Below are 16,101 nucleotides of genomic sequence, written 5' to 3' on the forward strand. Positions count from 1 at the left end.
GATCCCTATCTTCAGTTCTGAATGACATTAGCCATTGGAATTTGATATATAAAAGCATGGTGATATGATGACTTCAATATTGGAATTCAAAATGGCTCCCATTCGATGTTTGTCAGACACTCCGAATCAATCTGTCATCAAATTCAATGTGTCAAAACGCTCATGTGTACCACATTTTGGTGCCACAGGTCATTCAGAACTGAAGATAGGGATCTTTGAATTTGTTTTGTGATGGCCGCCATATTGGAATTCAAAATGGCGGCCGACCCTGTGGTCAGATCTCTTGGATCCGGCAATATTTGAAATCAGCACCCCAAAATACCCCTATATGCAAAATTTCATACTTTCTGCCGGATGTGAGCATTTCGACCAATTTTTGTTACATATCTGCCCTACTAGTAATCAAATGAAAGGATCATGACATCTTCCCCCACAATGTACAATATAATGCATCAAACAAATTGTCCTCAACATTTTCTTTCAAACCATTCTTGACTTACGTTCCCAACAGCGGCAAGATACAGTCAGTGAGTGACTGAAGCTCTGTTGCAATGGACCAATCAGATTGTAGCATAGTTTCCATAAGGTCAACAACATCTTGTGTCTGCTGAACCAGGGTGTCTGCATGACAAGCGAAGGATTAGTTTTAATGCTAGAATTACTGACTCTGAAACATTCCATACAAACTATCACAATGAGGTTGCTGGGTGAGCTGCTCCTAATGTAAACATTAACAAGCAAAAGGACACATCAATGCTCAAAAAACTTCACGAGAAAATTTGTCACATCACCTACAGCACAATGACAAAGTTTATCATTAGTGTCGTAGGAAAAACAGCAAAGCAATGCTGCCTTAATCATGAACAACATTTGGGAATAACTGAAGCATAATGCTTCAACAGTTTCTCTTTTTCCGTAATATTAAAGTGGACAAACAGATCTCATTCTATTAACACTAATAAACTTTAGTTACAGTTCAATGTTTATGTCTGTGGTATCATTTCCACATGTAAATATAATCTATTTTCGACTAACATTGTGCCAAGGATACCATCACTTTTCAGCAGGAACACTCAAAGTTTATAAGAATTGCCATAAACTGATATCACATGATTCTTATTCACCAGACTGTGAAGTTATATCGTGAACCAATGAACTGAATGTAGCAGACAGGTATGAGTGTGCTGTGGTTGAATGTATACCAGTACAACGAATTAATGCTATATGTTTATTCATCACTTCCCTTACAACCAGATTATATTTCTGGCTGAAGCTATAGCTGAAATTTCAAAAAAAAAAAAAAACATTTTCCATCGTTCGGAACCTCTGACCTTAGACCTTACGAATTTTGCTCCTGTAGCATGCATGGACTACATAACATCAAACTGTGCTAAATACCTGAGAGATGTGGACAGATAAGACAAACAGACAGACAAACATCTTTGAACTACTGTATAAAGCTTGTCATCCTTTTGGAGCAAAGGCATAATGAACCATTAAGAGCAGGAGTAAATCTGGCAAATCATGAATAGCACTTCCTTCATCCATTTCAAGATTGTGAGAACTGACAAGATCACTACTTCTTTTCAATAAAGACACCAAAGGCTATTGGTAGATGCCACCTTAACTCTTTATGTGCCACGTTCGCACGTCCGACTCATGCCAACTTCGCTCAAACCCACAAACCTGCTCAAACAGATCAATATATCGCCAAATGCCATAGTACAATGAAAGCGTTTCTTGCGATTCCATTCCTCTCGTTTATAGCTTGCATTTATGTGGTGATTGACTAACAAGCTGTGTTTCATGCTGGATTTGCTGGCAAATTCCAAGTATCCGTCACTGATTAGCGTGCAAAAGTCATACATTTACAGAAATATATAGCTACTGGGCATTTGAAAAAAAAAAAGCAATTATAGATATGTCATAGAATTTACATCAATGCAAAGCTTGGCATTTTTTCTACAACTTTGCTCACTTCATTGCAACTGATTGACAAATTGCCCTACATCGACGTAAATAAGCACTGAATTGATCACTGTTTTAGTAGTAGCCATGATAAAAAATCATGGGCGTACATACTCGAGCAGGATTCGAACCCACGACCTCCTGATCACCTGACCTCCTGATCTTCGTCTATAATCTAACATAAATCTGTAAAAGTTCTACAGTGTCTCAGAATAATGTGGCACACGGGGGGGGTTTCCACAATGGCACATAAAGAGTTAAGAGATATTAAGATAGTTTGCATGACAATGATAAGAAGAGGCTGCTTTAAGTACCAGATGGTGATGTGGTTGGGGCTGCACTGATCAGCCAATCAAGTACACACTGGAAGAGCTGGCAACCATTGTATTCCACATCCCATGTGATGAGGGGAGGACCTATGGGAAGAAGACCACAAAGTAAGATTAGTACATGCTTCCATTGGTTGACTTCACAAAGACCCCTGCCTTATACTTCAATGGAACACTTTACCTTATAATAAAAGGACATTCAGCTATACTTGATCAATTGTTATTCGCACTTATCTTGTTTGAACATGATCTTTAATTTCAATCCATACCTCAACTTACCCAAACAGCTGCATCACAGCATTACTGCTGCATGCAAAAATTTGCCCTTGGCAAATGGTCTACCCATCTTGTAATTATTTGGTCTAACCTTGGTTTGTAATATTCCCAATCACTCTTCATCTACTCAGCAAATCCGATGAAATCATTAACTAATACATGAGTGGGAAAACAGTGAAATTCAGAACTCCATCATGACTTTAAATCTTTATCTTTGAAGATTGCTCCTCAGTAGTTTGTTATTCATTACATGTGTACATATAAAGTCTGCTATAATTGCAGACTCCTGATAAAGAAGATAGGATGCTGCTAAGACAATTAAATTTCAAACTGTTAACTTGACCTTTACTTCTGATCTTTCATATAAGCAAGGGGTGTGAGAGTACTTCAAGGAAAAATCTGAAAAAAATCTGAAACTTTTGAGCAAAATTGCATGAAACTGTGAACATTTTTATGCATTTGAACTGACAATAAAAGTCTGAAAAGTGGGTTTTGGGCAGAATAAACAATTCCAAAATCAAATTAAATGCTAAACTCTCACATCCCTGCATAAGTAAATGTTCTGGTCACCCTATATTCATGCATTAAGAGGCTGACAAAATTTAATGAAACTGAACTTTTGCATAGCAGCAATAGTTTAGGAATTGACTTTGACTTGTAAAATACAGTGTACTTCTTTTCATAACTGAGTTAAGAATGAAGTTTTAAAACCTCAACTTCTCTCTAATAGTTTTTTTGCAGCCTTTCTGAGGGATATTAAGCATATTATTAGATACAAGTTAACTTTTGATGATATGGCACAAAAAGAGGCACAGAAAACTAAATCTAATGTGGAAAGGTTTGTTCAGTTGGCTTACCATCAGGTCTCTGTTCAAGCCTGCCTAACGTATCTACTGGTATCACAAATCCTGGAGAATGCTTGTCTGCAGTAAGACAAAACAAAACAATTCAAACACATGAAACCTTGGTGAAACTTGCCACAAAAATGTTGAAATTCAAATAGCTTTTAAAATGTATCCCACTCAGTTATCCTCCACATACATCCACAATATATGATTCAACAAGAAAAAAAAAAAAAAAAAACTGATTCATATGAGAGCTGTAGAATAAAATTGAATGACTGCTAAAAACATGAAAAAGAAACATTCAAATTAAGGAGACAGTGACAGCAATTAGAAAGTCAGCAAATCACAAATCCTTTAAAAAAACTGTCACAGTGTTTTGACTGTGACTATATTACAAACAAAATTCAAGATTTGATTTCTGTTGTATTAAAGACTTGACACCTGCTGTTTTTGGGGAATAGAGGAACAGAACCTGAACACAAAGGATGAAATAACCATAGGCCTTTGTCCAATTTAACCCTGTTCTGACTGGGGGGGTCAAATTGACCCACCCCCCCCCCCCGACATTCGCGCCACGATTCCACAACATGCAAAGATTTTGCTACGTCGTTTCATGACTTTTTTCATTGAAGTCTCCCGCATATTTTGAGACCAAATTTGCAACGTCTGGGTACACCATTCTGAAGTTACGTAATGTTTTGCAAATGCATGTCGACTTGAAAACAGCTCAAATTCATGATATCGTGTGCAAATCCGATGCAAATTGTGTTTTTTTGTTAAATTCATATAGAATAGAATATTTCAACTTTTAACCATTGAAATTAATCAATTCTAATGTAGATAAGTTGAAAAAGTGCCTGCAACAAATTTTGGCAAAAAAAAAAATAGAAAACAAAAGGTTGAAAAAACAATAAAATACATAAGAAATTAACAAAACAATAAAAAACAAAAGAAAACTGATTTTGATTGTGCTAGTTTTTTACAAGAAAATTGTTTGATGCATCTTGAGGAACTCTTGACACAAAAATTTAGCAATCCTTCAGTCTTTTTAATGGAGTTATAGGTGAAAATATGATTTCATGCGTAAATTTGCATATTTACTAAAAATAGAAGCCAATATTTTTCTATTGTATGACCATGTAATCTTGTAGTTGACATCCAGCTATATCTTCAGGCAAAATTTTGTGGCGATCGCGCGATCGGCGGCCAAGATCTGAAGGGGGGGGGGGGGTCAAATTGACCCCTCCGCCCCCCCAATAAAAACTTGGTCTCAAATAGCCCAGTTAAAATAGGGTTAAGTGTTCTTTGGGTTTTCAGGAGGTAGTGATAGCTACAATGTACCTTGAACAGTGTCAGTCATATAGGTATCTTATTTCTTATTCTTTTTTATTATCTTTTTTTTTTTCAATAAATAACATTAGGTAAAGAAGTTGAATAATCATTTTGAGATGCCCAATGAAAGTCCTATTTACATACGAAATGACAGTGACTATTGTCTGGTTGTGTCCAATCTTACTGGCATTTTACTTCATTTCTTGTCTTGTTTCATCTTTTTTTAAACATTGCATTTTTTTCCAGCTGCAACCTTTCTTAAACCAAAATTCTCACCTGCTTTGCAAACCACCTTGTCACTGACAAGTTTCCAAACATTCTCCTCCCTTGTAATCTCAATGTCTGAACTCCGGTTGTTGTCTAGAGGCTCGGTGAATGTTGGCAGATGTGCCAGCAAATTGTAGATCTACAACATAGGATAGAATGTGTGATGACTGATGAGTGAAATAATCTTAGACTGGCCTCTCCCGCTGAGACTCCTGCACAGAATATCCCATCATACTGGCCAACGAGTTGCTGCAGTTCAACCTTAGCATATCAGGATACAATTTGGGGGAAATCCCTGTAATTCTGTAATTTTCCCTTTTATTTTGCACAGCCATTAACAGCATACATATCATGAAATTATGAAGGTATGACTTAAATAGAAAAAGGTTTCAATCAAATTTGCAGCACAAATATAACATAAGAGAGAAGACTATCAAGAAGAAGAATCATTTACCATCTTTACAGAATATACTTGGATGAGAATAAAGGCAATATGTAGTACTGAAGACAATGGTCATGTTCTAATGTCAAAACATGGGTATAAAAAATGCAACACACAGTATCTAGTTTCCCACTAGATCTGCCCCTGAGCCAAATGGTAGATGGGGGTGTGACGCTTGGAAGAAAATTTATATATATGTTGCTATTACACCCTGACTATAAGAGGTTGATAAGTTACCTGTCTGCTGCCCTCTGTGGCTAGCGCTTTCAAGAACCTCATTGGTCGAGAGAACTCTAGCGGAAATGAAGACATAGCAGACTGCAGAAGAGCAGCAAAGCCTCCCTCTATGTCCTGCAGAAACCAAAATACATGAGGCAAAGTTGGATATCATTAAGTAATAATCTTTTACTTGACCTTGACCCCTATCCCTGGCCTCAGACACATACGTATTGAAATTACTTCAAAAAATGCTCAACAATACCTCATTTTTCTACGATCTCTGATTTAATTGTGCAAAGGACCATCTTATTTAATATAAATTTTGTAAAAATTCTTATTTTGACCATCAATGTTGCCCTATATAATATTTATCTCAAAATTACAGCAGTGATTTATCTTGTGATAGTATCATAATTATCATCCTTGTTTCAAGATTGAATTTCATAAAGTATTGTTGAAGCGCCAAGGCCCAAATTCACGAAGGTGGTACAATTGAAACCACAATTTGTATGGAGCACCAAGCGTCACATGGCCTATTTCGGTACGAAATCAGTCATTTCGTTCACAAAATGTTGTCCTTTCGTTACGAAATGATAATTTTGTCGGCGAAATGACTGATTTCATAACGAAATAGGCCATGCGACATTTGGTGCTCCTTACAAATTGTCCATGGTTTAAACCATGGTTTCAATTGTACCACCTTCGTGAATTCGAGCATAAGAGTCTGTATAGAAAAAGCGCTATATAAATATTGGTTATTATTATTATTATTATCATTTCCATTTGTGGCCAAAAAAAAAAGAGTAACATCACTCAATTGGTCCTCATTCTTTTTCTTATTTCTAATTTTTCCTTTTTTTTTGTTTCTAGGGTATAATGAAAACCAATGAAACATCAACATGTACTACTGTTGTACTTGTTATCAGACTACATCACATTGGAAATAATATCTGTTTCTGATTAAGTGTTTGGCTACGGATTTACAAACAAGTAGTGTATGCTTTAACTTCTTATTAACAAATTTGGAGGCAATTTGACAAAAGATTTTCATGCTTCCTTGCAAGAGTTAATCCATTCCTTATGGGAACCTGGTATACCCAGTTTCCGAAACATAGACAACAGCGTCTGCATTTGTGGCCTAAATTTATGTTTATTTGTGTTGTGCTGACTAGAAAAATGACTTTGATCAATAGATGAGAGTTCTTCTATTAGTATCTGTTCTTTTCTGTATCAAAACTGCATGTATTTTTGTCTAATTCACCTTTTTCCAACGTAGTTGAGCAATTGTTTTGCGACAAAACTTATATCAGAACACACATAGCCCATCAAGGCTGGTAAGTTGTCCCCTATATACCATTCCAGACAAAGGTAAATAGTGACCCTTTCCTGCCAAATATCATATTTGAGAGCAGGGAAAGACAAACTTACAGTACTCCAAAATTCTCTGCACAGGTGTGGCTGTGATAGCAGCTGGCAGGAGAGAGCTAGAAGGTCCTGTGTGACAAGAAATACAAATCAATTTACCAGCTGAATAATATTAGGATCACAGCAGTGATGACAGGCACTCCTGTTTACCTACTCCTATTTACATCCTCCTCAGGGTATATTGGTCTTACTCTCATATCAATTTTTCTAGCCAATCAGTTTTTTTCATCATCTAATCTTTGTTGTTACCTACAGGTAAATGTTGATGCCTTTTCTTCAGTTCCTATGTCTGTCAATCACTTCATTTGTCAAAAAAGCAGGACTTGGTATGATAGTCCTACAATACATTTGTTTTCATATTAACAGGTTTTAATAGCTTCTCTTTCTTTCTCCTCCTTGAAATTCTCACTTGCCAGGGGTTCTAATCACACAGTGATCTTCACCTTTAAATGGAGAAAGAATTGCCACTGGATTATCCACAAATTTCATGAATACCGGTACTTTCTCTTCATGTGCTCACATGGTGTATATTTTCTTCTCTGTAGAATATGAACAAACAATGCACCTACATATCTTTCACCAAGTTTGTACATATGTCATAACACTGTTTGACTGTTATAAAAATGTACATCTGTTATCATTATGCTTCTTCTATTTCACTGAAATGATATGAGTTAATCTGGTCAATCACTGTGAAGCACAACCATTCCCATCGTGACATGACTATGTTATGATATATCATTGGATACATAAGGACTGCTACACAATAGACAACTCAGCAAAGTTTATCGTACATGAGCTACAATGACATGGATTATTGCCCAGTCTGCCTTAACACATATTCTTTAAAAACAGATAGATATAGGATCTGTGGCTGCACCTGGATTTGAAAGGGTTAGAAAGATTGAGAACCACTCTACCCTCGTTGTCTCACCTCTAAGCCTCCAAGGGTGTCTTCTTGAAAGACAGACAGAATGACAGACATCAGGGAGTAGACAACAGAATGACAGGCCATGGTCACTTCCTGAAAGACGATCCCATCCCCACAATAACATCAATCATCAGCTTTGCAGTAAAATATTTCCAAATCAAATAGTAAGCACAATGTAAAGACAAGTAGAGAGCAAGGACTTGAAATGTAACCTTTCTGACTCAGTGTGGAAAGTTTGTCAATAAATACTTCACAATATACTCATGTACACAGCTTCTCAAGCAATAAACATAGAAGAACTATATGCACCAAACATGATTTTACAAAGTGTCTACTTGTTTAACTAGGAAAATTTTTATCTTCTTAGGATGAGAATGATCCCCACCTATCAATTAGTTGAAAGACAAGGATATAATTGAAAATTGGAGTCGTATCATGATGTGTAAATAAAATGTAATAACAGATTTGAACATATGATTTTACGAACTGAAGAAAAAAACAATAACCAAAAACATAGACTTCTCTGCTGAGGACCAAAGAGGCAAAAATCTCTATAAAATAGAAGTCATAATATTCAAAATGTGGCAAAAATTTTGAAAACATCTGCGGACAATTTCACACCATGTTCACAGTGGCTTCTATCAAAAAAAAGTAAAACTGACAAGAGTGGTGCAGATTGCATGAAAATTGTGCACAACATTAATGTTTTGAGAAAACATGTAAAGCTACAGTGTAAACCTAATAACTTAATTGATTTGAGTGCAACTTTGATGATATTGCTAACATTCTGTTTATCTGATTTAACTTTAATCTATCAAAGTCAATTACACTTTAAATACTAGCAATCAAGTATTTCATACTACATTTAAGATGCTATCATATTGCCCATCTGGTATGTCTTAATGATTCTAGAATGTGTGTTGTCACTCACTGATGTCTCATCAGGCAATGTTTCACACAGTCCGTACTTCAGGTACTTGAAAACATGTAGCCGCAGAGCCTGGTTTCCCAACCTCTTCACCAGATGCTGGTCCTTGCCAGGCCAGGCAATGGTTTGAAATACCATCCAGGCTAAGAGGATTGGTGCATGGCTGGTTGATTGGCCAAGTGACTGCACTGCACTGGAAAACTCCTATTGGAGGATGGGGAACAAACCAAACATTCATGTAAAACAAGAAAGATAATACAAAATGTGCATAATTCACTTCAAAAATTATATATGCTATCACTAGGATGTACTCTTTCCAGTACAGGTATCAAATACTTATTGATTAGAATTTTTTATGGGTAAGAGGAAAAACACATCAACTTACCTTTGAAAGGCTTTTATTCACAACCAGTGGGTGATTTTCAATGCTGCAAAGAAAGCATCAGAGGAGAAGAACATCACATACCACATTTCTGAATATCAAACATGAAGACTATTTCTTTTTCTTTTCTTTTTTTACAGCATGTCATTTACACTTAAAGTATGGTGAACGAGAAAAAAAGGATGATATTCATAAATAAGGTGATTTATATATTTCTGGAAAGCTTAAGTCTCTAGGAATATGAATAATTAATTTTCAGAAGGTGAAAACGTCTCTAGAACGATGGAGAGATGGTGTTTTGGGACCCTTTTTAGACCACCTGAACCCGATCTGACGGCGAAATTTTGGTGACCAAAATTATGACGTCATGAAATGAACGAATCAGCCCTGCGCTGATGCACAGTGCTACGCGGTGCCGTGTTTCAAAGCGTGAATTCCGCATGATGACCCAGTGAGTGCGAGGTGTCTTGTTCACACAATCAGGCACAAGTGAGTTATAATTCCTAAATTATGCGAATAATATTATGAAGTATAATTTGAATTCTATTAATAACAATGAAGTACAAGATGAAGAGGGTTAGCATATTCCTGCGTGCTTTGGCAGAGAGATCACACAAAGGAGATTCAAAGTCTTTCGTTATGATAATGAGTTTGACGCCCCAGTCCCTATAAATACCGGGCGTTCCCACTATTCGACATCTTTTAAAGTATCCGAGGCAATATTATATAGTATCCAAACATCCACACATTCACGGAACGTCTTCACTAACGTTGCACAGGGCAAAAGCATATCAACAATCATTCATCCGAGTCATCGGTACACACCTTACAGGCATGAGTTGACGGTTTCTGTGACCAGAAGAGAGAGGGAGGGTTATCAAACAATATGTCAAGATCACGCAACGCGTTGGGCGGGACCCTCTTCATCTTGTACTTCATTGTTATTAATAGAATTCAAATTATACTTCATAATATTATTCGCATAATTTAGGAATTCTATTACATAACACTTCGTACAAGCTTTCAGAGGGTTAGCAGCTTTCAAAGTTCAACACAGAAACTGTCAAGTGAGATGTCTGAGGCAATGAGACAACTGTCGCACATGGGTATTCATGATAGATCAGATTTATTCATGAGCAATCTGAAAAGTGCAATAACAAGGCGTATGTTCCGTCTGGACACATGATCACCAGGAGAAAGAACAATATAATTTTGACAACCTCTGTGAGTTACGTACCTATCCAGTGTTTCCATGTTAATTACAACTTATGAAGATGAGCTGAGAACGGTCGAAGCGAATTTTGCTTCTTGAACTGGCTTAAAATAATAATCTCGAAAGGTTTTGGCATTAGACCAACTGGCCTTTGACATAATCTCCTCAATGGTAACGCCTTGATTAAAAGCTGCCGTACTCGAGGCACTGCGGTAACTGTGAGCAGAAAACACGGATGTATCTATGCCTGCCTTATTCAATGTGCTCTTTAACCACCGAGACAGGGTAGAAGTGGTTACTTCTTTGTGAGGTTTTCTAGTAGAAATAAAAAGTTTTGTCACTCCGTGAACCTGACGCAAGGGTTCTGTCCGACTCAAGTACTCCTTGAGCACAGATAAAACACACAACTTCTCGTTCGTGGGGAAGGAAGACAATTCAACAGATTGATTAACAATGCCTTTCTTTGTAGTTGTTGTTTTCAATAGCTCTACCACTTGAAAGACCGCACTGTTATCAGAAATTGACATATATGTAATGTCTAAAAAACTAAGAGTCTGCACTCTCTGTGCTGAAACAAGGGCCGCTAGGGCAATCAACTTCTCGCTTAGAAGTAACAGATTAAGTCTTGCATTATTATCCAGTGAACATAAGTAATCTAACACTTGAGACACTTCCCAAGTGGTGTTGTAACGTGGCTTGGGCGGTTCTTTATTAAAAATGCCTTTCAACACTCGTGATACCAGCGGGTGCTTGCCAACGGGAAACCCATCAATAGAGGGCAGCACAGATGATAAGGCTGACCGATACGAGTTTATTGTTCTGTAATTTTTCCCTAGCACATGCTGGTCAGACAAAAAATTTACGATATTGGCGATAGATGAGCTAAATGGATCAAGCGATTGTTTGCGGCACCAACTAATCCACTGCTTCCAAGCTGAGTCATACTGCTTGTTGGTATTGTTGCGCCAAGAATGTGCGATGAGCTCGGAAGCTTGCTCTGAAATTCCTGCTGTTCTCCAACGTTCGCTGAGATAGTCCAGGCGAGCAACTTCAGCTCGGGCATTGGAATGGGAAGGGGAATTAGGCAGTCCCGTGGTAGGAGGAGGGGTGGGGCTACCAGGAGCTGAAGGATGAGCGGGAACCACGGTTGTGCCCTCCACAGAGGGGCGATCAAGACTGTTTTCTGGCAGTTGTCCCTGCGGACTTTGCGAAGGACCCTGGGAAGTAGACAAAATGGAGGAAAAACATAGGGATGTAAAAATTCCCATGAAATTGAAAAGGCATCGATAGCCTTAGCAAGGGGGTCTTGTTTCCAAGACACATACTGAACCAATTTCCTATTGGCGCTGGATGCGAAAAGATCAACCTCGGGTCTGAAGGAAAGTTTAGATAAAAGCAAAGAAAATATGTCAGGACGAAGACTAATTTCCTTATTCATATCTCTGCGAGACAGACTATCTGCTTCTGTGTTAGCAACGCCAGCCAAGTGGGAAGCAGATAGCCAACAGTTGCGGTCTAGCGACCACGCCCAAATGTCACATGACAATCTATTAAGCAGTAGAATACTACCGCCCATTTTCTTGACATACGTGACGGCTGTACTATTGTCTGACTTAATATGAATGTGTTGGTTATGGGAGGTGTCGCACAGGGAGGCAAGGCCTCGATGAATGGCAAGTAATTCTAGCGCATTGATATGCAAATTAGCTTCCTCTCGAGACCAGACACCTTGAGCAAAGGAATTATCATTCACACAGAGTGCACCCCACCCTGAGGTGCTGGCATCTGTATGAATTGTCAATGAGATGACAGGAATGTCAATACGGGACCTAAATTCCTCACGTGGCAAGGAAAGCCACCAATGAATTTCTTCAATGGCATTATTGTTAAGTGAAAAAGATGCATCAAATTTACCACCTGACGCTTGCAGTGCTTTGGTTTTGCACGACTCTAGAACACGGTAATGCAAACGACCCGTCGGTACGGCATCAAATGAAGAAGTAAGAAAGCCAATAAACTTTGCTAAATCTCGAATTTTCATCGAGGGAGAAGACAAAATATGGTGCCCAAGATTTCTTATCTTGGAAATTTTTTCGCCTGGCAGACTTGCCATCATGGTCACTGTGTCGAAATTAAAGCCTAAATAGGTCAGGGATGTTGTAGGGGAGACATGTGACTTCCCGAAATTAATGACAAATCCCAATGATGCCAGCAAATCAATGACACAGTTCGTGTTAGCGATGCTCTCCTCCTTAGAGCGGGCAAATATCAAAATGTCGTCCAAATAAATCATTATTCTTGTGCCTCTACTTCTCAGAGAGGCAATAACAGGTTTCATTACTTTAGTAAATACCCTTGGTGCTGAACTTAGTCCAAAGGGCAAGCAGGTAAAACAATAAAAACGACCATTCCACGTGAAACATAGATATTTCTGATAATCTTCATGAATAGGAATGGAAAAATAGGCATCTTTGAGATCAAGCGACGTTAAGTAGTCGGATTGCATGAGGATTTCTTTAACATTTCGAAATGTTTCCATCTTGAAATGTTCATACTTAACGAACGAGTTCAGATTTTTCAAATTAATGATGGGTCTGAGATCCCCGGTTTTCTTTGGAACTGTAAATATAGTGGACAGAAATAAAGCTTCCCCTCGGGGAATTTCTGAAATTGCTCCTTTCTGGAGCAGCGAAAGAACTTCCAGATTGATTGCCGCTTTTTCGTCCTCTGACAGTGGTAATTGGGGAGGAAAAAAGCTCTGTTGAGGGTAATCGTCAAATACGATTTTGTAACCACAAATAGTGTCAAAAATCCAGGGATCAGCAGTAATGAGAGACCACGCCTCTTTGAAAAATCTGAGTCGTCCCGCATGATGTGAAAGGGGACTTACTAGTTTTTTGCAGATTCCTGATGGTACTGCGCAGTGGATGGCGCCCGAAACTTCGGGGGAGGGGCTCGGGGTGTGGGTGCAGTCGCCGTCGGGCGAGATGTACGACGGCTAAATCCATGCCGGTCCGCTGAGCGGTCCCAGGGTCGATCTCGTTGTTGGAAATTATGGCGGTATGGCTCCATCCGTCTGCCACCGAACGACCGACGACGCGGCCGGTCGGAGGAATTGACTTTTTGGCCAACGAGGTAGGACTCGCCAACATTCTTTAGGGTTGTTTGCAGGTCTTTCCCAAATAGCGTTTCCCCCACGGGGATTGATCTACTGCATATGCCCCTGTATTTCTGATTGAAAGCCGGCTTGAGCTCCTCTCGGCGTCTCATGCTCATCTCATACGAGGCGTTACCGCACAGAGTAACCCCGTCGACCGCCAGTCGAGCGACGAGCGCCGAATTAATTGGCCGCTGTTCTCTAGCCGCTGTCTGCAATTCCCGAATGATTTCAGCATAAGGGAGCATCCCCTGAACCATCATCTTCTGCAGTTTCTGTGCTCTGCTGTCGGCTGAGCGGTTTTTCGGGGGAATCGTGGCCCAAAGTTGCTCTTCGACTCTCGGTGCACACACCGAGCGTGCATTCGAGGGCGTCATGTACTGTTTGGAGATTTTTTCCACGCTCTCCTTACGTGGGGGCAAGGTGACCGCCTTGGTCAGCCTGGTGGCCAATCCTTCTGAGACTGCGGGGCCGAATTCCTCCAGTCCTTCGTACAAATCGTCTGCTTCCAGCTCAATGAGCTGGTCGCCAGCGTTTGCACTGCCTCCCACGGGCTGTGCTGCCTGCACCAAGCTATCCAACTCCGCCTCCGGATCATAGCTGGGCGGGTGACTGGGTGGAGAACTCTGACTGATCGACTCGGCAAAAATGCTGAGTAGATCATCTTCGCGGTCACACCGCGAAGGAGCCTGTAGTGTCCCCGCATGCAGCGCATGACGGGCTGGCTCAGAGGTTTTAGAGGCAGACATCTGTCCATCTAAGAAGCGAGATAATTGGACCGATAAACGTTGAATTTCGCTCTCCTGAGCCGAAAGTTTAGATCGCAGCTCTGCCTGATCTACAGCCCCGCTTGCCGCCGGCGGCTGTGAACCGTTGTCTTCCATAACAGGTTTGTCACACGTCGAAGCTTATAACGCACAGTTGCATTGTGCAAGGTAACTCTCTGCCGAACACACGAAGAAAAGATGTCGAATAGTGGGAACGCCCGGTATTTATAGGGACTGGGGCGTCAAACTCATTATCATAACAAAAGACTTTGAATCTCCTTTGTGTGATCTCTCTGCCAAAGCACGCAGGAATATGCTAACCCTCTGAAAGCTTGTACGAAGTGTTATGTAATAGAATTTCACTTATTGAATCCATTTTCCTTAGAATTACCAGTAAGTATACAGATGACAACCTCTTTAGACTTCTACTTGCGCTTTCGCGCCTCAGTCTCGACTCTCAAACAGCTCGTAGTAGGCCTAGGCACTCTAACTTAGAACCAGAACTCTGACCTACGTAGTGCGTACTCGTAATCACATAGGCCTAAGTTAGATGATCTTAGATCAAACGTCAACGGGTAATCGTGTAAGGTTTTACTTTATTTCCTAATATACAAACTTAGTCAGGTACATAATTCAATTAAACATAAGAAACTGTACTCACCAGTTCCCTTGTAGGTTGTATTTGCCGGTAAAGTGATGGCATGCTAAATCGTCTTTTTGGTTTTGTTTTGTTTTCGTTTGTAGAACTCTAGTTAGAACACCGTCGTCGTGTGCCTGCTGCTGGCAAATCTCCTCACACAGAAATCCTGAACACAACTTGATCTCTGGTGCATCTAGCTCCTAGTAGAAGTAACCGTTCGACATTTTCTAGAAGCATTAGACCCTAGTAGAACCTCTAACGTTAATCCTGAACACAACTTGATCTCTGGTGCATCTAGCTCCTAGTAGAAGTAACCGTTCAACATTTTCTAGAAGCATTAGACCCTAGTAGAACCTCTAACGTTACTACATTGTAGTACAGTACAAGTCTAGTAGTAGGATGCTGACGCATCGCAACATGTGTCATGCCACTAGCTAGCTAGGCCCATCAAGAAAGTCAGGAATTCAGGACAAAATCAATGCAAAATGTTACTCTTATGTCAAGATCAAGGGCATCAACATCATTACAAGTATATGAAGCCTCCGGGCTTTTTTTAACAAAATTATTAGCAGGGAAGTGATATTGTAACAGAACCAGACACGGTTACTTTTGGTGCACCATAACAAACTACAACAACACAGTGGGCTCCATTGCCTCTCCCTCGCTTCGTCTACCACCCGACTTTGCCAGTGTCACTATTAGTGTCATTGTCACTGTCAACACTCAATTCACTCTCAATGTCAAGCTCAAAGTCTTTCCGTACAAAATAAGGTAAAAATTGGACGTTTTAATGTCTCAGCCAAGAAAGCAGATGCGACTAAAGACAGGCCAGATATTGCATCTGCTCACCAAGAAATATGTGCTTTATGAATGGCGGCCTCGATGTCCCGCTGCACCACTCGTAAAGGGTTTTGTTCATTTCATGACGTCATATTTTAGGGCTCGAAAAAGATGGCTGTTCCGGAGCGAATATCGGTGAA

General features: G+C 39.6%; 2 protein-coding genes across 2 annotated transcripts in view; both read right to left on the reverse strand.

The window, feature by feature from the left end:
• The window catches only part of LOC140240345 (nucleoporin NUP188-like), a 71,234-nt gene that overhangs the window by 27,711 nt on the left and 27,422 nt on the right, over positions 1–16,101 (reverse strand). The window contains exons 13-21 of the mRNA XM_072320109.1: positions 9,348–9,390; positions 8,966–9,166; positions 8,038–8,127; positions 7,107–7,172; positions 5,697–5,810; positions 5,027–5,156; positions 3,431–3,496; positions 2,283–2,384; positions 501–621 (exon numbers count right to left, since the gene is read on the reverse strand). Of these exons, the coding sequence (XP_072176210.1) occupies positions 501–621; positions 2,283–2,384; positions 3,431–3,496; positions 5,027–5,156; positions 5,697–5,810; positions 7,107–7,172; positions 8,038–8,127; positions 8,966–9,166; positions 9,348–9,390 (933 nt within the window). The remainder of the gene's footprint in view (positions 1–500; positions 622–2,282; positions 2,385–3,430; positions 3,497–5,026; positions 5,157–5,696; positions 5,811–7,106; positions 7,173–8,037; positions 8,128–8,965; positions 9,167–9,347; positions 9,391–16,101) is intronic.
• On the reverse strand, positions 10,518–11,825 carry LOC140240346 (uncharacterized). Its single transcript, XM_072320111.1, has one exon. It carries the CDS (start codon positions 11,823–11,825, stop codon positions 10,611–10,613), a length of 1,215 nt encoding a protein of 404 aa, XP_072176212.1. The 3' UTR covers positions 10,518–10,610.

The sequence above is a fragment of the Diadema setosum genome, chromosome 17 (assembly GCF_964275005.1).
Source record: "Diadema setosum chromosome 17, eeDiaSeto1, whole genome shotgun sequence".
Lineage (NCBI taxonomy): Eukaryota > Metazoa > Echinodermata > Echinoidea > Diadematoida > Diadematidae > Diadema > Diadema setosum.